Here is a 22,416-nt window from a genome sequence, read left to right as displayed (position 1 = left end):
AAGTATTGAAACCATTGAATGAATGAACGAAAATTCGGCTCACAGAGGGTTAATATCATGTACACTGCGTTTAGTTAATTTTATTTAATTGCGAAAGCGTGGCCTGAAGAAAGTCTTAGAAAAATGATCCAGCACGGAACGTGTTAATAGTTATTTACCATTTTTGTATTGTTATACGAAGCGCTGGAAATTCCAGTGGCAGTGAACGTGTTAATAAATTTTACTCGGGAATCGGCAATCCACGGTCGATCGATTTTCTTTCTATTATCAGCCTGCCGCGGTTCCACGGCCAATTAACACGGTTAAGGAAGGGTTTAAGGGAATTTCGTGGGAATTCCGCTGGCTCAGGTCGTTTTTCCGTGCCGAGGGCTCGCGTAATTTGTATCGGTGAAAGGCTGCTTCAGGCAGGGATTGGACGCAGTTATGATAATGGCCTCGGTTTCTGGAACGACGGTTATGAGACCCGAAGAACTAAGCGTGACTGTTATCGGCGGACCGTTTTGGATCTGTACTGCTTCCAACGTAGGTTCTCCGTCGGTTCTGTGTTGGCCCTGTGTGATCTGTAAGTGTTATTTTCGATTTTGTGTCGGTTATTACAGCGTGGCACTGAATTACAATCGACGTAGAATCGAAAATAACAGTCACGGAACGCAGAATTGTAGTCAGGTGATAAGAATTGATAATAGTTCAATGATTCGCGGAACAGATTGAGGATGTTGTTCCATAAAACGGACATTCGAGTTTCTTGCGGTACTTCAATTATTTCTGACATAATTTTTTACAACGTTATAACCACCAGCAAAACGTCCACTGCAATTATTAACAATATTACAGCTACTGTCAATCAGTATTAACATTATTCTACACTTTACTCCATCGTTCCTAGAAGCTACATATTCATATCACAGAAATCAGTGTATCAAGAATAGATCATTACAAACTGCATTTCCACAATAGCATCAAAATCGACTTAAATTATTACCAAGCAAAGTTAAACGTATCCCTTAATAGACCGGAAGTATTTCAAGTTTACCTCGAAAATACACCGTATTAGATAACAAGCGCAACGAAATTCACAGTGGTTACCTAGCACAATACTTAACGCGTTAATTATAAATATCACAGCAATAACAGTGATGAGAATAATAAAATAACTTCTACCGCCACCTACAAGGCATCGGACCCAGTAAAAACAACTACCGTGCTTATATGGCGGCATTGCTGCGTTAAGGGTTAACCCTTTGCAATTCAATTCATTTTTATGAGATATAAATGACATTTTTTTAAAACTAACTTAACGAGGAATCTATTCGCAGAATAAGGGAAACAATGGTATTTTATTTCCACATTTCACGCATCAGATTACTCAAGACTTAACGTTAAATACGAAATTTTACAATTTTGATGCACCAATCGAGTGGTGACTGAGAGTCACCTTTGGAGAACAAAGAGTTAATACCCGTCAAATCGACTGATTCCAAATCTAGCGTTTTAATCACTTTAATTGTTAATCACTTATAGTACTCAATCCAAACTGCCACGGAAATTGCACTCGAGAGGTGACTCTCACTCACCACTTGATTTCACACAGTAAAACTCTAAAATTTGATATTTAATATTATACTCCGTACAATGCATCAATTTGAGAAATAACGAAATACAATATCTTTGTTCCTCAACGTACATGTGATTTCTCTTCGAGTTAGATTCACAAAATATCGTCTTTATCTCATCAGAAACTATTCAAATATTTCTAGTAAAAAACTTCCGAGTGCAAAGGGTTAATACCCGTCAAATCGACGGATTCTAAGTCTAGAGTTCAGTACTAATTTCGCAGAAGAAATTTCTCACTAGAAATGTTTAACATTTTTTAACGAAGCGAAGACGATATTCTTTGAAACTAACTCGAAGGGAAAACGCAAGTATATTAAGGAGCAAAGCTATTTTATTCCAGTATTTCTCGTACAGAGGCGTTATACAAAGTTCAACATTAACCCTTTGCACTCGGAAGTTTCTCAGTAAAAAAGTATTTCAAATATTTCTAGTAAAAAACTTCCGAGTGCAAAGGGTTAAACCGTACGTGATCGTAATCCAATGAAACAAGTTCACAGCGGAGAAACCGTGAACATTCGTAACCGCGTTGACTATTAGCGCGTACGTACCTTGATCCGGAGCGTGGAATTGGCCTCGGGATCGCCGTGAACGCGCCGTCCTCGACGAAGCTGACTTCCGTGCTCCTCGTCGCGTCGAATTCCGGCGAGCAGCCCCAAGTCACTGCAGTCGCCTCCGACTGGCCCTTCCTCGACTTCGCGTACTCTATTACCCTGGCGCCGTTGTAGATTATGTCCGCCATGCAGCCCCTCAAGTAGTCCGTGTGCCCTGCGAACATTTCGGGATTCCGTGTCACGAATATTTCTCGAGGCGCACCCCGAATCCTCGCCCTCCGCCGCCGGGGCTCGAGGAATTCGACGGGCGGTCCGAAGAATCTACGAAGCCGTCTTTCTTGGATACGGGCGCCGTGCAGCCGTGACCTTTCCACGGGTCGTTCCTCACGTGCCTGCTTCGCGGGGAGTATTCTGTTAGGAAAGCTCCGATGTAGACGAACCGTGATAATTCTACGTACCGCGTGAGGTATTTAGAATAAACGATTGAACTCGAAATTGGGAGTTTTCGTTTTGTGTTTGGAATTCGCATTTTCCGATTGTGGATTGTCGGGTAGATTGTAGGTCTGCAGCATGGTTTCTTAACACTAGAACTACCGTACCAGTAAAATGACTGGTTTCGATTTGTTTCGCAGTTACTGATACCTTAAAAGCATTGAATATTTGAAATGATTTTGGAAATAGTTTCACTTGAGTACTATGAATATCCAGAGAAACTGAAAATAATTGGAACAATAGATTATTTCCAGTTTCTATGGATATTCATCATAGTACTCAAAAATTGTAACAGTAGATTTTTATAGAGATTACATATCAATCGTATTAAGTGCTCGGTAGTTCTAGTGTTAAAGTTTCGGTAGGTTAACCCCTTGGTCTATGACTTCTTTCTCAACTCTGATCGATACGGCTACTTTGTCATTAATAAATTGGAAAAAGAGAAAAATTCGAAGCATATGCCTATACTTCCTTTCAAATATAATAGGTTACAGAGGAATTTGAATTCGAATGAACGGAGTAATATATATTTGTTGAATCACGTTGAAAATCTTCACGAGTGGTTAAACGCAAGGGGTTAAAGAAGTTTGTATTATGGTACTCAATCTTTATTAATCCTCTGTGAGCGGAGATTCTTAGAAATATGCAGAACCTCGAGTAGACGAAGCTAAATCATATATCACTTGGTTAAATGATACAAGACTACGTGCTGATCTCTTGTTCGAGTAATTAGATCATCTATTTGCGACTATTCTCCGAAACACGAACACCTCGCCAAAGGCTTAACACCCCAGCCTTCTCCGCTCTTCCTCTCCCAAACGCAGAGGTTTAATAGTTCGCACTGATTCCTAACAAGAAAGCCTACAACGAAACGCGGAAGGTAGGCAAAAGTAATTCACAAAGAAAACGAGTCCACTATACGCTGCAAGATACGGTACTCTCCCAGCGGCGTTAGAATTTTAAAAAATTCCAGCCACGTGGACTGCGCGTCGCTCGCGGTTAGAGGGTTAAGCAGCCGAGAAGGCTTCAATTACAACGCAGACGTTTCGCGGAGCACTTCTAATTACAGCAACGGCTCCCGAGCAACAACGCGACGCCGGAGACTCGCTTTCGTTCCTTATCGCAGTGGCGCAGCAACTTTTCAATCGAAACCATTCTTCCCGCGGCGTTCGCGACGCGATTTTATTGGATTTTATCGGAGGCTTTCGAACTCGGAGTCGCCTCGGAGAGGCGCGGGCTAACGACGGGGACGAGCGGGGGTCGGCGGAAGAGGAAAATCGCGGGATAATCATTGATCCGCGAACAATACCATAAATGGTTTTATTCGACGGCGGCCGTTACCCGACGCGCGTCCGCGCCGGCTCGCAATTTCCTTCGACTCCGCGCAGCTCCTCGCGCGCGGGCAAATAACGAAGCGGCGGATATTAAAAGCCCGATGACCGGACGGACGATCCTTAGCCGGCGATCCCGCGGGAGTTGGCGCACTTTGGCAACGGTCCCCGTCCGGGCGCCGTCCGCGTAGCTGTAATGAAAGCGTCAGTTGCAAACCGCACCGGGGTTGATGGCCAGATAATCTCAGTTTTGGGGGCTGCCAACGAGCAAAGTAGGCTATCGAATCCCTGCCCGCGGGGGCGGGCGGGCGGGTTCATTTATCTGATTGGATCCGGCGTAGTTAGCGGGTCCCCCCTCTCTCTCTCTCTCTCTCTCTCTCTCTCTCTGGCGGCGATGATGTGCCGGCCAACTTAAATTCCTTTATTATTATTCCTATTCCTCCGGTTCCAACTCGCCCGGAACTCGGCAGTCGACCGGGGATCTTCGTTCTGAAATTCCGGGCTGCTTCATCCAATTAACAACGGCAGTCGTCCCGCGGCACCGCCGATTAAGGTGTATCCGTCGGCCGGTTTTATTATTCGCCGGATTGTCTTCTTGATAAGTTCCGCGAGTTGATTAGGGGAGCCCGGTGCTCGGCTTTCGGGCGAGAGTTTCGAGTTGGCGCCGGGGAGCGGGGGATGCTAGGGGTTGCGGGGGTTTTGATGTGTCGGGATCGAGTGGCGAGGTTTTAGAGGATCGATTGAAGATTAGGTGTCGATTATCTGATTATGGAAGATTGAGCGATTGCGCGGGTTTCAGGTTGCGTGGAGCTTGATGGGATTAGCTGGCAGACGATTTACTTGTGCGATTATCTTGTCGAACTTTTTAACTTCGAGATGATATAACGGTATCTGTGATCGAGCGAGAAGTCTTCGGCTCTGAGAGATAACTGAATAACTTGCGATAGTCGAGGTCTTCAGCTTCGAGACTGTAATTAGCTGAGAACCTTATATGCAAACTTTTCAGCTGCAGGACGAAGACGCGCTAGTACCTATCCTCGTACGATCGAAGTCAGCTTCCGATTATTCTAGAAGATATCCTTGCAACCTTCGAGCACTTCAACTTCCCTAAAACCGTCCCTAATTATCCGACAACAATACCGAAAGTTTTCAAGTTTCCTAAAGGTTCGCAATGAACATCCAAATGACGTTCGTCGGAAACAAAAATCCAAAGCACTCCGCTTTCAACGAAACAGCGGAGGCGCGCCGTGCAATTCGAAACAATTCCATCCGCGAAGCATCGTCTGAACGCAGGATTCGGGTCGTCAGACGCGGATTTTTTCCCGAGAATATTGCCTGCAGACTGTCGCGAGTGCGCGGGAGGTAGCTATAAGAGGGAAATAAGAAGGAAATAAGAAGACGCGGGGTATCAGCTCCGCCAGGCGTTCCGTTTTCTCGTTGTAAAGGGAATTCCATGCAGTCCCACCTCTCCTGCGGGCTTGATCGTATTTCTATGACGGATCGGCGGTGCACGGCGTGTGCAAGACGACGCCCGAGCGCACCTGTGGCGAGGTAACGCGAGAGAGAGAGGAGTGTTCACGGGACACGGTGTCGCGTTAGGCATCCACCCGCGCCGGTTCTGAAATGCTAAGGGTCTCGCTGAAGTCAGTCTCGAAAATCAGCGGTCTCTTCTTGCCAGGGACCGCGCGAACCACTTGCGTTACCAACGAATTCAAAGATCTGGGCAGAATCTCGCGTAGAATGTTGTCTTGATTTATTATGTATAGATATGTACTAGTTTTGTTAATTAATCATGTCGTGCTAAACGTCTGGCTAAAGTCAGTCTCGAAAATTTGTGTTTTCTTTTTATTAGGGACCGCGTGAACCACTTGCGTTAGCAATGAATTCAAAGATCCAAGCGGAATCTCGCGTAGAATGTTGCCTTTGTATATTATCTACAGACAGGTACACTAGTTTTGTTAATTAACCATTTTGTGCTAAGGGTCTGGCTAAAATTAGTCTCGAAAATGAGCGTTCTCTTCTTGCCAGGGACCGCGTGAACCACTCGCGTGAGCAATGAATTCAAAGATCTAACCGGAATCTCGCGTAGAATGTTGCCTTTGTATATTATCTACAGATAGGTACACTAGTTTTGTTAATTAACCATTTTGTGCTAAGGGTCTGGCTAAAATTAGTCTCGAAAATGAGCGTTCTCTTCTTGCCAGGGACCGCGTGAACCACTTGCGTGAGCAATGAATTCAAAGATCTAACCGGAATCTCGCGTAGAATGTTGCCTTTGTATATTATCTACAGATAGGTACACTAGTTCTGATAATCAACCATTTTGTGCTAAGGTTCTGGCTAAAGTTAGCCTCGAAAATCCGCGACTTCTTTTTATTAGGAACCGCTTGAACCACTCGCGTTAGCAACGATTAACCCTTTGCACTCGAGAATATTTTTCTCAAGAAATATTCATTACTTTCCGATGAAATATCGATGGTATCTTTTACAACTAACATAAAGAAATACCTTGCATAAACAAACTGACAGAACTATTTCATTTCGATGTTCCATGTGTCGATACATTATACAAAATTTGATATTGAATTCTAAATTCGATCATTTTCAAATCAAATGGCGATTGAAAGGCGCCACTCGAGTGCAAAGGGTTAAAAGATCCAAGCGGAATCTCGCGTAGAATGTCTTCATCTATTACTTACATACGTATACAATTTTCTTAATTAACGTGGCAAAGTGTTAACAGTACAACCGAAGTTCCACTTCACCCAATGTTACTCAACAAAGTCCAACCAGCGAGTTCAATCGTAACATGATTTCCTAGAGCAAGACGTCTTTCTAGCTTTTTTCCACAGTTTCAACCAGTCCATCCGTATTCACTAGCACGCCAGCGATCGAAAGTATCAGGAATCGGGAAGCAAAGTCAACAGAGAGCCGATCTCCATTTTCTTTTTTGGGAGCGCTCCACCAGAGTCAACTCGACGAGGCGGTTCCCCGGTGGGCGAGACGCGGGGACAGGGGTCGCTCGTCGCGATAAACCCTGGTCCCGTTCACGGTGCGGTGAATCGTTCATCACGCAAACCGTGCCGCGGCGGGCCACCGTGCTACGTGATCCGGCCGCGTGCACCGCGATTACATTAATTGCAGAAGTTCCGGGAGCAGGTTTTTCCTAAGCGACCGAAGATACCGCGGATAACCGCTATACGGGCCGGCCGGGGCGTCCCCCTCCGCGGATAACTCTATCCAGCCGGCTGTCCCGGGGATTATAAGGATAGACGAGCGGAGCGTGGTTCCGCTTTGTCTGCTTTATGAACGACGAAACGAGAGCTGGCTTTAAACGATTCCTGTTGCGAAATAAATGATGCTCGCCACCGCCGACGTTTGTCGGCGCTTTAATCCTCGGAGGCCGATGCCGAGCATGAGTTTGAGAATTGCCGGTGGAATATTGTAGTACCTGCTAGTGGCTTGCGACGTCCCTTGGGTATCGGTCTTTTTGTTTCAATGGAATTCTGCTTAGTTCGGGGATCGTTGATATGGAAGATTCAACATATCGCGTACCGGATAATTTTCGGAAATTGCGCGGATTACTTTATTCCTCGATGTACGTAGAATCTCCCTTCGAGTTAGTTTCACAAGTGTCTTTGTCTCGTCAGGAAATGTTAAAATGTTTCTAGTGAAAAACCGAGTGCAAAGGGTTAACATTGCGTATCGGCTAATTTTCAGAAAACAATTGCGCGGATTACTTTATTCCTCGATGTACGTAGAATCTCCCTTCGAGTTAGTTTCACAAGTGTCTTTGTCTCGTCAGGAAATGTTAAAATGTTTCTAGTGAACAACCGAGTGCAAAGGGTTAACATTGCGTACCGGCTAATTTGAAAACTGAATTGTGATGGCGATTTTCAGTGAGGTCAACTTATGTCACTGTACATAGAAAAACTCAGATGTATTGTTATGTAATATATTTTAACCCCTTGCACTCCAGAAGTTTTTCATTAGAAATACTCCACGTTTTTAATCAAATACCAACGACATTCTTTCAAACTGACTTAACGAGAAATCGCACATGAATTAAAGAAAGAGGCTGTTCTATTTTAATATTTTACATTGCGATGCATTGTACAAAGTTTAATAAATGTCATAACTTTTCTATATATCATCTTGAACGATATACCCTTATGACGGCAGAATTTAACCAGTTAACTCTGTTTGACGAGTATACACGTCATTGTAAAGCATGATACTATTTCTTTCAGCAATGAATTCTTTGTTTTTTTCACATAAACATGTAATTCTTTGTTTCGCTTTGATCTTTCTTTAAAACGTACTCTACATGCATTCGTCCTTTGACGAGTACACGCTCCATTTTTCGATTTTATTGCAGAACCGGAGGTTTTTCCAACTAAATTCCACAGTTAACTGGTTAATCTAACGTAATTACACAGTGCACAATTCTATCAGCCTCAAATCGTTACATTCACAGTCCACCAGCGCATGAAATCTCGCAACTAGTCTCACAGCTAAAATATAAAATTCTTCAAAGAAGCTCCCCAGTATGAAACAATCCCAAATCCAACGTCAAACCAAAACAAATCCATATTCCCAAAAATCATACGCAAACACCGAAAGCCAGCGCAACAGCTCGCGTCCTCCGGAAGCCCGGGAAACGGAAGGATCGCGTAATCGGCCGGATTCCCGCCAACACAATGGAACCGCGTCGGAGATCCAACATTCTCGCGTATCGCGTCGTCTCGCGTCGATGTGACACGGCTGCGAGATATTCCGCCGGCAATACCGCGATTTTTCGCCAGTGAATACAGCGGAACTATTCGAGATATTCGCGGCGGTGAGGCGGAGTCATAAAATAAATAATTCGCGGTGTCGCAGCTTTCGAGGCCGTCTCGATTTATTTGGACGTTACCGTGATCGAATATCCCGCGACGGGGAACATCGACACCGGCGTCCCCCCCGCGCGTCCGTGCGCCCGTGCACGTGCACGCGTGTACACGGTTTTATTGATTCCGGCCGACGTTCGACGTGTGCGCCCCGGCTGGCGGATCGCCGCCGCGTGTTTGCCCGCGGAAACGTCATTCGATAAGGGAAACTTATGCCGGGGATTTCAGAGACAAGTACTTTTCCAGCTGCACGCGCGGCGAGCGATTCCTCGGGCCGCGCTGGGACAGATACTGTTCTATCATCGCCAGCGTTCCGGCGGTAACGAACGCCTTTCAGCGAGCGAGGCGAATTCGCGCGCGTTGTTTCTGCTGGCCGAACGATTTCGGAGTTGCGTTGCGTTAATGACTAAGCTACGAGTATGAGTAGTTGAATAGAATTTTTGCCAATTAACCCTTTGCACTCTATTCCGTTAGCAATACTTAACATTTTCTGTGAGCAGTTGAATAGTTAATACTATTTCTAGCGACGATAGAATTTTTGCCAATTAACCCTTTGCACTCGGAAGTATTTCGTTAGTAATACTTAACATTTTCTATAAGTAGTTGAATAGTTAATATTATTTCTAGCGAAGATGATAGAATTTTTGCCAATTAATCCTTTGCACTCGGAAGTATTCCGTTAGCAATACTTAACATTTTTTATGAGCAGTTGAATTGTTAACACTATTTCTAGCGAAGATAGAATTTTTGCCAATTAACCCTTTGCACTCGGAAGTATTTCGTTAGCAACACTTAATATTTTCTGTGAGCAGTTGAATAGTTAACACTATTTCCGGTGAATATAGAATTTTTGCCAATTAACCCTTTGCACTCTATTTCGTTACCAACACGTAATATTTTCTGTGAGCAGTTGAATAGTTAACACTATTTATAGCAAAGATAGAATTTTTGCCAATTAACCCTTTGCACTCGGAAGTATTTAGCAATACTTAACATTTTCCAACTAGACAAAGACGATGGTTTTTTTTAAATGAATTCAAAGAGAAATCACAGGTAAATTGAGAAACGCTTTTTTATTCCAATATTTCACGCACCGATGCATTATACATAGTTCAATATTAAATATTAAATTTTCTAATTTTACTGCGTCAAATCAAATGACTGAGAGTCAGCTGTCGAGTGCAAAGGGTTAACATGTTGAATGCCTCATGCCTTCATAGAGCAGAATCTACAAAATGGAGAGAATATAATATTAAATCATCTGATTGAATAGCATTATTATTGCACATCTAGCTGAATGTCACCGCATTAGGTAGCATTACTTATAATATACAAATCTTTTCAACTAATCATAACTGAGTGAACTAATTCGTTAATCAGCTTTCACTCACAGTAAAACCGAAATTACCAAAAATCCCGCAAAACGCGAACAATGTAATCAAAACACGTTCGAATACTTTCATCCCTAATTCTCCACCCCTTCGCCCATAACCGCCGCTCGAAGAGCAGCCCCAGAAAAAATCCCCGAATCTCCCCGCGCATCTCTAAAACTATTCCCGCGGCAGTCATCAATTAGACGGGCCGTTAAAAAGAAAATTGCGGAGCGTGCTCATCGACCCGGCCATCCATAAAAAATGAATTCCCAGCTAGTAGCCGTTGGGTCGTAGAACAGATCGCGCGCTTTCTTCCCCGTTTTCCCTTTATTCCGTGGACAGGGGAATTTAGGGGGGGGCCAGCCGGGGTAACAGGAATTAATAAGAGCTTCCCTCCCTCTCCCGGGAGGGAGAACGAGAGAGAAAGAGGGCGGGAAAGAAGGAGACAGCGAAAGGAAGAGGAAAGGGGGCTGTGTCGTACCATGGGGTACAAATGAATTGTCATGAATATGTAAATTGAATTTCGAGCTGGTCGCCGGCCGCGTTGCGCGAGATGCTCGAAGGGGAACGACGGGGGGCAGGGGCGGACGGGCGTAACCGGCGCGGCGCCCTGTGTTTGTACCGATCGTATTCAATTTGGTTCGCGTCACCTCGGTCACCTTTCCGATGAATTTTTTTTTGTCTGCTCTGTCCCGTTGTTTTTTTTCCTGTTCCTCCCTCCCTCCCTCTCTCTCTCTCTCTCTCTCGCTCGCCTTTTTTTCGTTTTCCCTTCCGCCGGCTCGACCGTGTACGCAGAAAATTATTACCGTCCGCCCCGACCCTCGGGGGTTGTGTTTCTCTCGGTCGACTCGTAAAGTAACCGTAATCACGGGGCCGTTGATTCGACTTGCGAAACTGCTCGCTCGAGACGACTCGTCGCGTCGGCTGATCGCGGGATCCGCGCGAAAAATACGGAGGCACGTGAAACTGGTTCCCTTCCGTATCGGTTTTTGCTTCAAAGGACTGTAACGTATAGACGAGCCCGCGCCGCGGAATGATACAGACGAATAGGAATTTCCCGGCGGTTTCCGTTACGTGTGAATTCTGTCGGTCGCTTCGGCGATGAATCAGGTTTACGGATTGTTTTTGGGTGTCTCTTGGCTTTGTGATAAGAGGGAATTGAGAGTAATGTGTGGAGGTGTTGAACTGTTGGGGAAAAGGGTGAGGAATATTTCGAAGGTCTTTGAGGGTTTAACCCTTTGAACTCTAGGCTTCAATATTGCGCCAGTTGTAATATTCAATATTTTAATGAACTAAAGAAACTACCCTAATAGTATCAGACTTTCTATCATCAATTATTAGATTTTTATTAACCCTTTGAACTCTGTAGGCTCCAATATTGCGCCAGTTGTAATATTCAATATTTTAATGAACTAGAGAAACTACCCTAATAGTATCAGACTTTCTATCATCAATTATTAGATTTTTATTAACCCTTTGAACTCTGTAGGCTCCAATATTGCACCAATTATAATATTCAATATTATTAGACTTTCTATTATCAATTATTAGATTTTTATTAAAAGATCGAAGGGTATGTTATAGCATTTTTCATTTTCACTAGATACCATAAAAATTAGTTGCAGTTGCTGACAGATTACAAAACCATCTGGAGTGCTAAGGGTTAAGGTTTCTGTGAAAGTCTTTAACACTTTCCCATATCATTCAATCGAACAGAATCCGAGTTATAATTATGTCGGCCGATAACTCGTATGTATATTTGGTTCAAAATTGATATCATGAGTCGAACTCGTTGAAGAGGTTAAGAGTCTAGAGTTCCTTCAAAGATCCCCGAAGGTTTTAACTCTTTGCACTCGGGAGGTGACTCTCAGTCACCACTAGATTTCCTACAATGAAGCTATAAAGCTCGATATTTAATATTATACTTCATATAATGCATCAATCTGAGAAATATTCACGTAAAATACCTTGTCCATCAATTCGCGTGAATTTCTCGTCGAGTAGGTTTCACAAAATATCGTCTTCATCTCCTCAGAAAATGTTGAAATATTTCTAGTGAAAAACTTCGGAGTGCAAAGGGTTAAGAAGTCTTTGGAGGTTCAAAGTTGGCTTTGAGTAGTTCTTCAAAGTTCTCGAGAGTCCTGGAACTCGCTGGGAACTCAAAGTACAGTCCAAAGAATTCTTCTGAGAGTCTTCGGCGGTCTTCAGAAGTTCCTGGAGATCTTTAAATCCTCGAAGTGTCCTGGAAAGTCTTCGAAAGTCGAGGAATTCCTTCGAGGAGTTTCTGAAGGTCCCAAAGAGTTCGAGGAGTCTCCTCGTGGACGAACAGACTTCGATGTATTCCTCCGAGTTCCGGAAGTTCCTCCGAGGCCCGCAGGCTCTAAGAAGACGTGGGAGTTGTAGCTCTACTCATAACACGATCGCGTATTCGTTCCATTATGCCCTCGTTCGGTCTAAACGCGAATTCTGTCGCGAAACTGCTTCCTTCCTCCTCGTTATTCTCGAAATCATTTCCACTCGCCCCGTTCTCGTGCCTCAACTTCGAAACGGCCCATTATCCGTTCCCCTGGAGCACCTTTCAATCGAGAGGACAAAACGAAGCCGACGAAACATTTTTAAATCGAGCGGCTCCGCGAAGTTTCGCCTTGTTTCACCTCGTTGCGTTCTTCAGTTGCGTTCGACCCAATTTCCCCGTTTTTCTGTTTCGTTTGCATAACCTTCTTCGTGTCAACCGCATTCTCCCGGCGATAATCCGAATCTCGGGGTATTATGAGATGCTTATTGTTTAACACAGGCGTCCCTGTGTTTTCAATAACATCTCGAGCGTACGACCGAGCCGAGGAATTGATTCATTCTCGTTAATTATTCCCAGCCAGTTCGAGCGACATACAAACACGCAACATCGAGTTTACTCTTACACTCGACTAACCTCCATTTCTGTATATTAATCAAACACGTCTCATAAAAATAACCGATGAGAAGGTATTCCGCTATGCAAAGCTAGAAGAGTTTACCAAGAACTCGGTGAAACGATTCGTTACCAATGACAAACGTAAATCAATGGAAATCTCGATGACATTTCTCATTCAGAGACATTTGAGAAATACAATGTAGGTTTAGTGTCAACCCTTTGCACTCGATAGTTTTTCACTAGAAATATGCAACATCTGATGGGATTCAGACGATGTTCTTTGAAACTAATGAGAAAATATACGTGGATTAAGAAGGATAGTTATTTTATTTCAATGTTACACGTATTGATGCATGATAATTAACATTATATGAAAGGCTTTCTAATTTTGCTGTATCAAATCAAATGGCGACTGAGAGTCACCTCTCGAGTGCAAAGGGTTAACCCTTTCTCATTGGAAATATTCAATATTTTTTGACGAGATATAGGTCATATTGTTTGAAACCAATTCAACGACAATTCATAGATAAATCAAGCAACAGAGGTGCTTTATTTAAATATTTCACGCAGCAATGCAAACTTTAATTTGAAATATTAACCCTTTGCACATAATTGCACCCTTTGAAATAAAATAGTTGTGTCTCTTAATTTATGCAAGGTATTTCTTTGTTAGTTGTAAAAAATATCCTTGACATTTCATTAGAAAATAATGAATATTTGTTGAGAAAAATACTCTCGAGTGCAAAGGGTTAAATATTCAACTTCATAGTTTTGTTGCATCGAATCTCCTAGCGACCGAGAGTCACCTCTCGAGTGCAAAGGGTTAACCCTAGACAGTTTCTCAATGGAAATATTCAACATTTTCTGACGATAGATAATATTGTTTAAAACTAATTCAACGACAATTCATAGATAAATCAATCAACAGAAGTGTTTCATTTAAACATTTCACGCAGCAAACTTTAATTTGCAATATTCACCTTCATACTTTTATTCCATCGAATCACCTGGCAACCGAGAGTCACCTCCCGACAAAGGATCAAATCACAAATTTTTCCGTCTCCCCCGAGTCTCATCTCTATAATGTCACTGTTATCGAGCAATAATTCCAGCCGTTCCATTAGCCGATTTCCCGAGTACTCGGCGAGCATCGGTGCCCGGCGAGCCCGCTTGTAACCAGATCCTCGTGACGAGTATCAGTGACAGGTCCTAAGCGTCCGTACGTATCGTCAACGAAGGAGATCGATAATTGAACTGTCAATTGCTAGAAATTGGGTTTAGAAACGGCGGGACCGGCCGGGGACGACCGGTGGGGCGGGTATCCAGTACATTCTCCGCGATAATCTAGCTCGATGACCGGCACCGATGGTCCGGCCGGTGATGGATGGAGCAAATATCTCCTCTGACGCGCACTAAATAATACTTCGACGCCCAGATGTCGAAGGACACCGGAGCCCGCCGACCGTTACCCGATAACGGCGCTCCTACCAACTTTTTCTCCGGGCCCGATAACGATTAACAAATAACTTTTTATTGCGCCGGCGGGATACCTTCGTCGCCATCGGTCAAAATCCACCCCGGCGGAATCGGCCGACCGTTTCCAATCTTCGCGTGCAGTTATTACACGGCAGCGGGCGGACCTCCGCGGAAAAACAAATGAAACTGATGCAATGAAATTTTTCTCGAGGACACTTTGTTTTTCGGATAATGGATTTCGAGGGTAATTTACGGCCGCCGGAAACGGCGAGCTCGAGGATTCGAACGATCGACTTTCGGGCTCGATTGTCTCGGGAATTGTACGTTCGATTTTATTTTCGACGCTGGATTTTCGGTTTTTCGCAGCGAATTGTTTAACCGTTGGCTTCGCCGAGAGGTTCTGTAGGTTTTCGAATTGAAACGGTACGGTTTTAATGCGGTTGTTAACCCTTTGCACTCGAGAGGACTCTCGGTCACCACTTGATCTGATGCGGTGAAACTAATATTGAATATCAAATTTTATAGTTTCGAGAGACAAAGCTTTTTAATATTTCACACACCGGTGCATTATACGTATAAATATTAAATATCAAATTTTATGAATTATTATATAAAAATATGAAAAACATCGTCTTTGTCTAGTTAGAAAATGTTAAATGTATCTAGGGGAATACTTCCGAGTGCAAAGGGATAATGTTTACTGGATTATATTTTCATTGCCGATGATCTTTCGATGTTCGTGTAGAGTGACTCATCTTTGGAAACTTGAGATGACTAATGTTTCTGAGCTTTTCACTAGAAACATTCAACGCTGAGATATGAACATTGTTGGAAACTGACTAACGAGGGAACGTGAGTAAATTAAGAAACGAAGCTACTTTAGTTGAATATTTTATATATGCATCAAGTATAATATTCTATATGAGAGGATAATTTTCTTACGTCAAATCTAGCGATGACAGAGTCACGTGTGCAATGCTTCGATCCATCAGAAAATCTAGTAGCCTTTTTCCCGATGTTCTTTTCCCAAGTATTTTTAGTTTGATCTAAAGACTGATTCATCAAGTATTTTTATTCGCTCGTAACCTGGTCACAGGCAGATCGTTTTTCCGTTGACTCGGCGCGGAATCGTTAATGGGACTATGGGGAATATTTAAACTTTCACTGGAGATATGGACCTGATTAAATATACGTGCGACGCTTCAGCCAAATTTTCACGTGATTCCGCAGTAAAAATTGAAGACCGTGAAGTAACGAAGAGATTCGATCTAATAAATCTTCGATTTTGAACTTTTTCCCCTGCACGATCATCGTTATCATCAGCTCCGTCGTATTTCTAGGAAAGAATATTTGCTTCTGAAGTGCAAGGAGTATTCCGAATTTAATTAGAACGCCCGCGAGAACAGTCGGGAATACAATTATTCATTAATAATGGGAATAAAGAGAGACAGTCAGGGTACGCGAAAGCAAATTTACATAAATTAATGGACTCCTGGAAAAATGTACCAGCGGTGGGCGCGAGTAATATAATTCATGTGGTTCGAGCACTAAAATTGTCCCTGGATAATGACTCAATATAAATGCATAAACTTTTAACATCGCGAATGTATGTCTTTCTATGTCTCTCGTATTTCCTCGAGCAGCGAGGAATGTACAGTTTCAATGTGTGTCGCATTAAAAAATACTTACAACATTATCTAACTTATTATTTTATAAGAACACATTATAGAAAGTGTCAGGGTACAGAGTACTGTTTAGCTGAAGAGTACAGTATGTGACCATTTTGTGGTATTACCATCTACTGGCATATAATGTTAGTAATATTAATTAATATCATGATATTCATAATAATATTATAATCTAGTCACTAGATTAATATTAATAGTAACCATAATTAGTATTAATAATACCATTTTGTGGTACTGCCACCTACTGGCATATATTAATATTATAATATTCATAATAATATTATAATCTAGTCACTAGATTAATATTAATAATAATCATAATTAGTATTAATAATACCATTTTGTGGTACTGCCACCTACTGGCATATATTAATATTATAATATTCATAATAATATTATAATCTAGTCACTAGATTAATATTAATAATAATCATAATTAGTATTAATAATACCATTTTGTGGTACTGCCACCTACTGGCATATAATGTTAGTAATATTAATTAATATTATGGTATTCATAATAATATTACAATCTAGTCACTAGATTGATATGAATACTAATATTATAATATTGATAATATTAACCATATAATAATATGATAATAATATTATAGTCTAAATGATGTCAAACATGTAATAATATGATAATAATAATATTATAGTTTAGTCTCTAACCAGACATTGTCTAGTTCCAATGCATCATCCTTTGGAATCCAGCACAGAATTCGACAACAATACAGCTCCCGATTAATCCGGTTAATTGGCTCAGAGCTACAGGAGCTATACAATTAAGAATTAATACAAATGCTATAGAACTTGTATTACACAATAAACAATTCAGTCGCGGCAATTTATGACTGTGTTACGCGTGCCTATTATTCGAGGGTCGCCTCTAAACGGAAAGTCGGCACGTCCATTATCAGTCGAGTATTGTGAACCGAAGCTTTAACCCTTTGCAGAGGAAGATCCTTTGTAATAGAAACCTTCAGCGAATGAAGATAAATTATATATCAATTGTTTAATTGATAGAAAAGAAGGAAACTGCGTGCTGGTCTCTTTCTGTTGACTAATTAAATCATTATTCGCTATTTCGCTTTTTAATCTTCCAAATACAAAAATTTTATCTCGCGAAAATGTCGACATTCGTTAAAATGGAAAAGATACAATACTAATTCATTTGACTGAATTATCCAATTCAATGATAATAATCCATTATCATGGTGCGTTCATTAAACTGAATGTCGCCGCACTGGGTAACATTATTTCTAATAGAGAAATGTTTGCGAATAATCATCGTTTAATTCAGCGAATTATCGTAATTCTATTTGCTTGGGGGTCACCGGTGACCCCATGGCATTCGACGTGTTAATAAAGAAAGAACCTCAAAGCGTCAATCGAAAGAGTATTCTAGTCTCGATCTGCTCTCGATTCCGGAGCAGAACGAAGCTACATAAAGAATCTAGTTAACGAATCAGATGAGTACAAACAATTTTCGTGCATTATTCGCGAATTCCGGTTCGATCTCTATCTTCGTCCATCGAGAACAGTTCTCCATGGAAAACCGAGGAAACAATGAGTTCTAACGCATCTGTTGAATTTCCATGAAATAATCGATTTCTAAATCGAAATCGATAGACGAGGGAAGAATTTCAAGCGACTTTTAGCGTGTATCAGGTTTAATGATAGCTGGATCATCCTCTCGCGGAGCGAGAGAGAGAAAGCTGAGAGGGTCACGTGGCTGCGACGATTTATCCGAGTGAGTCAGGCTTGCGGGCTGGGTCGTCTTACCTAGAAATAGCTCGTTGAAGTCACCCTGTCCGCCGATGAACACGCCGTAGTGTATGTTCAGCTCGAAGAACCGTCCCGGTAACAGGGACTTGGTCGTGTGTATCACGTCGATCCTGAGCGTGATGTTCGCCTCCCGTCTGGTCAGGTTCACCTCGTGCCAGCTCAGGTCGTTCAGCGTTAACCCCCTGGCGCTGGCCATCTCGCTCTCGCCTGCGCCTAGATTAATGTGGACCTGCGGTCAGAGAGAGAAGGGGATGATAACGATTGGAGGAAGCAGATTTGTTTTGGTGCTACTGTTGTTTCGGTTTACGAGGGGCTGAGATGTGGATGGAGGATTTGGAAGATGAAACGTGTGACGGAAGGTGTAGAATGTTGGAGATGTAAAATCTATCTTCTATATCTATCTTCTATATCTATCTTCTATATCTATCTTCTATATCTATCTTCTATATCTATCTTCTATATCTATCTTCTATATCTATCTTCTATATCTATCTTCTATATCTTCTATATTATAAATCTTCCATTTTCTAAATCTTCCATTTTTTAAATCTTCCATCTTTCAAATCTTCCATCTTTCAAATCTTCCATCTATCAAATCTTCCATCTGTAAAATCTTCTATCCTTTAAATCTCCTATCTTCATTTTCTATAAGATAGAAGATATAGAAGATAGAAAATATAAAAGATAGAAGATGTAGAAGATAGAAGGTATAGAAGATAGAAGATATAGAAGATAGAAGATATAGAAGATAGAAGATATAGAATATAGAAGATTTAAAAGATGGAAGTTTGAAAAGATAAAAGATTGAAAAGATAGAAAATATAGAAATTACAAAACACAGAAGACTCAAAAGATAGAAGAATAAAACCACAGAAACTACCAAAACTAAAAAAAAAACAAAAAACAGAAGAAACGAAAACTACAGGAAGTACATCCCATTCCACAATATTTCCCACAAAAAAACTGCCCCTATCACAACCCCATTTACCCAGTCACACTCTCCAAGACCTTCGTTTCCAGGTCCCACCGACTCTCAACCCTTAATTAACAACCCAGACTGATTTCAATTTTCTCGAAACCCCACATCCCCATCCACACGTAGATTCCCAAAAAATTTCAATCCCCTATTCACAACGAAAACACTGCTCGCATCTCAGACTTGTTAACCAAAACTCCCTCGAGACACCGCTCTCCGCGTGCATCTCAGTCCGGATAGGACTCACCCCCGAAATCTTCAAACAACCGCAATCGGAAAAAAGACAGACCGAGCATCCCCCGGTTGCCGCCCTCTCGCGCCCCTTAAATCATCACCACCGGTGGCAAATAGTTCCCGGCGAGTTTTCGAGCTCGCCGATAATACTTTTCGGATCTCCCTCGGCCTCTCGCTCTCCGGCAGCGTTTCCTCGCGGAAAGTAATTATTCTTTCGGCCGAGGGTGGCGGAGAGACAGCGGTTTCAATGGAAAAGATATTTTCCGCGCCGCCGGTGTGAAATTCAGAGTGCATCCTTATCGGGATACCCGTTCTCCGGTGAAAAGATTCAGGCTTTGCGGCTCGCTCGCACGATATTCTCTGCATTTCTCGACTCGACCCGAATCAACGTTGGAAGAACGAGAGAGGAAAAGGGAGAGAGAGTGAGGGGGGGAGGGGTGTTGCTCGACGATTCAACTGCTGAGTTCCGACGCGTCGCGTTCAGTCGAGGGGCCACCGAAAACGCATCCGAATATCGATCACCCGCTGTCGTTCGATTGCTCGTTTATCAGTCGCTTAGTCGGCCAGGCATCGGGCGTAATCGGATTTCCGAAAAGTTCCGCGGGAAAAAGTCTGTCTACGCGCGAAAGGAATCCGTGAAGGATGGCTCGCGCTGGACGCTCCGCTTTTTAACCCTTCGCGGAGTATTCGGAGCCTTCGCCAGAGGAGGGTGAATAATACGTTGAACTTTTAAATATTGGGAAACGGGAACTACGTTGGAGATTTGGTTGTTTGAATCATCGAATAATTCATTATTTTATATTCTGGATGTGAAGCTTTGTTCTCGAAGGGTTGAACTTTTTAACCCTTCGCGGAGTATTCGGAGCCTTCGCCAGAGGAGGGTGAATAATACGTTGAACTTTTAAATATTGGGAAACGGGAACTACGTTGGAGATTTGGTTGTTTGAATGATGGAATAATTCATTATTTTATATTCTGGATGTGAAGCTTTGTTCTCGAAGGGTTGAGGATTCTCTTCGTTCGACGTTAGATTCGACCGATCTAATTAATGCGATTCGTTTAACGTGTAGTTTTTTTGAGAATTTTGGTCAATTTCAGATTGTCTTTCGTTTGTTCTGTATCGATGTGTACTGTTACAAGCTTCTGTGTTACTGGGAATTCGGTGATAATCATCTGCTCCCGATAATCGAGTGGAAATGCCAGTATTTAACTTGAATTTCGCGAGTCGCGTGTACCAGGATTTGTCTGTTAACACTAGATTTACGAACCCATCAATTCGACGGATATTATATTTCCTGAATATTATCCGGCAAACGTCGATATTGGTTGCGATGATCGAACGCGGATAAATATTCCGGTTCCCCGTATTCTTTCAAAATATAGATTAAATATTACTCAAAGACTTGAAAATGAAATGATTATTATTCAAAAACTTATCGACTAATTTCGTCTTTGAATAATCAAAGAGACAGCATCAAAATTTATTCTCTTCCAAATACAATTATCAACGATAAAGCAGCTATATCACAATTAAGAAATAGATCACAAGGGGTGGAAAAGTTCAAAGTTCAATCGACGTAGTACAATTTCTCCAAGAATCTTTAAAAAACACTCGTATCTCTCCAAAAATCGAGAGAAAAGAGATTCAGGACGCCTTGCTAACAAATTTGATACCGAAATATCGAACACTCGTCTAGAAATTTGAAGGGTTAAGACTAAAGAGTGTAAATGTACATAAACTAAACGAGACAACGATGTAATACATCCACTCGATGACGTCCAACCACCGACGACCAGAAAAACCAACGGAAAATCTACATCCCATCGAACATCGGCGTGGAATCGAGCAATCGTCGGTTCGATGATAAATAACATTTGCCCGTGTTCCTCCCGTTCTTCCCATTGTCGTTTGTTCGGCCGGCCATTACAGCTCGCCGCTTTATCGTCGAAAAACGGCCGCCGACGCGCGCGGCCGCGTGAAACGCGCCGTTTCCGTATCCGTCCCGGGGACAGGCGGCCGAGAAAAAACGAATGGCAGACCCGACGCTTTCACGGGACGGAGCGGTTATGGTGAATTGAACGCATGGGTCGCGACATCGAGTAATCAGTAATCGTTCCTTCTGATCTTGATTCTGAGCGAACCTAGAATTTCGAAAGTCTTCTATAAGTAATTGTATCGTAACAAACGTGAATGGTATTCGAATTAATTAACAACGTTTTGGTATGATTGCTCTTAAGTTTCTATTAATTATTATTTACCTATGTAACATTTCGATACACCATGAGTTCTCTTGTATAACTCTGTTCAAGTAATTTAAACGCTCTGCTTATCGGTGATCGTTTCAATGAATTAACGCTAAAACCGAGTAATTAACTTATCCTCAATTCTCTCTAAAAACTAGAACAACACGTTTCTGGAGATTCAAAGGATCTCCTAGCTCTCTATCCGTACAGATACTTCATTGAAATCACTCGCAAGAACGCTTTCACGATTGGAACACTTCCACAATGAAACTTCTAAAACTTCTAAGTTTAATTCGTCCGGCAGTTTTAGTGTTTTTAGTTTAGTATTTCTCAGTACTTAGTTTAGTATCTTAGTCTAGCATTATTCAGTATTTTTCAGTACTTAGTTTAGTACCTGCGTCTAGTATTATCCAGTATTTTTCAGTACTTAGTTTAGTATCTTAGTCCAGTATTATTCAGTATTTCTCAGTACTCAGTTTAGTAGCTTAGTCTAGTATTATTCAGTATTCTTCAGTACTTAGTTCAGTATCTTCGTCCAGTATTATTCAGTATTTTTCAGTACTTAGTTCAGTATCTTAGTCTACTATTATTCAGTATTTTTCAGTACTTAGTTTAGTACCTGCGTCTAGTATTATTCAGTATTTTTCAGTACTTAGTTTAGTACCTGCGTCTAATATTTTTCAGTATATTTCAGTACTTAGTTTAGTATCTTAGTCTAGTATTATTCAGTATTCTTCAGTACTTAGTTTAGTATCTCAGTCTACTATTATTCAGTATTCTTCAGTTTCCTACTCACTAATCTAGAACAACAGATCCATCTACTACCCAAGCATCTCAGATCCCATC

The 22,416-nt window shown here is 41.9% G+C and overlaps 1 protein-coding gene across 1 annotated transcript in view; it reads right to left on the bottom strand.

The window, feature by feature from the left end:
• The window catches only part of kon (chondroitin sulfate proteoglycan 4-like protein), a 133,089-nt gene that overhangs the window by 25,101 nt on the left and 85,572 nt on the right, over positions 1-22,416 (bottom strand). The window contains exons 4-5 of the mRNA XM_076365014.1: positions 18,114-18,345; positions 2,163-2,379 (exon numbers count right to left, since the gene is read on the bottom strand). Coding sequence (XP_076221129.1) covers positions 2,163-2,379; positions 18,114-18,345 — 449 coding nt within the window. The remainder of the gene's footprint in view (positions 1-2,162; positions 2,380-18,113; positions 18,346-22,416) is intronic.

Source organism: Nomia melanderi, chromosome 2, assembly GCF_051020985.1.
Source record: "Nomia melanderi isolate GNS246 chromosome 2, iyNomMela1, whole genome shotgun sequence".
NCBI classification, from domain to species: domain Eukaryota; kingdom Metazoa; phylum Arthropoda; class Insecta; order Hymenoptera; family Halictidae; genus Nomia; species Nomia melanderi.
This window is presented reverse-complemented; position numbering and strand designations above follow the sequence as displayed.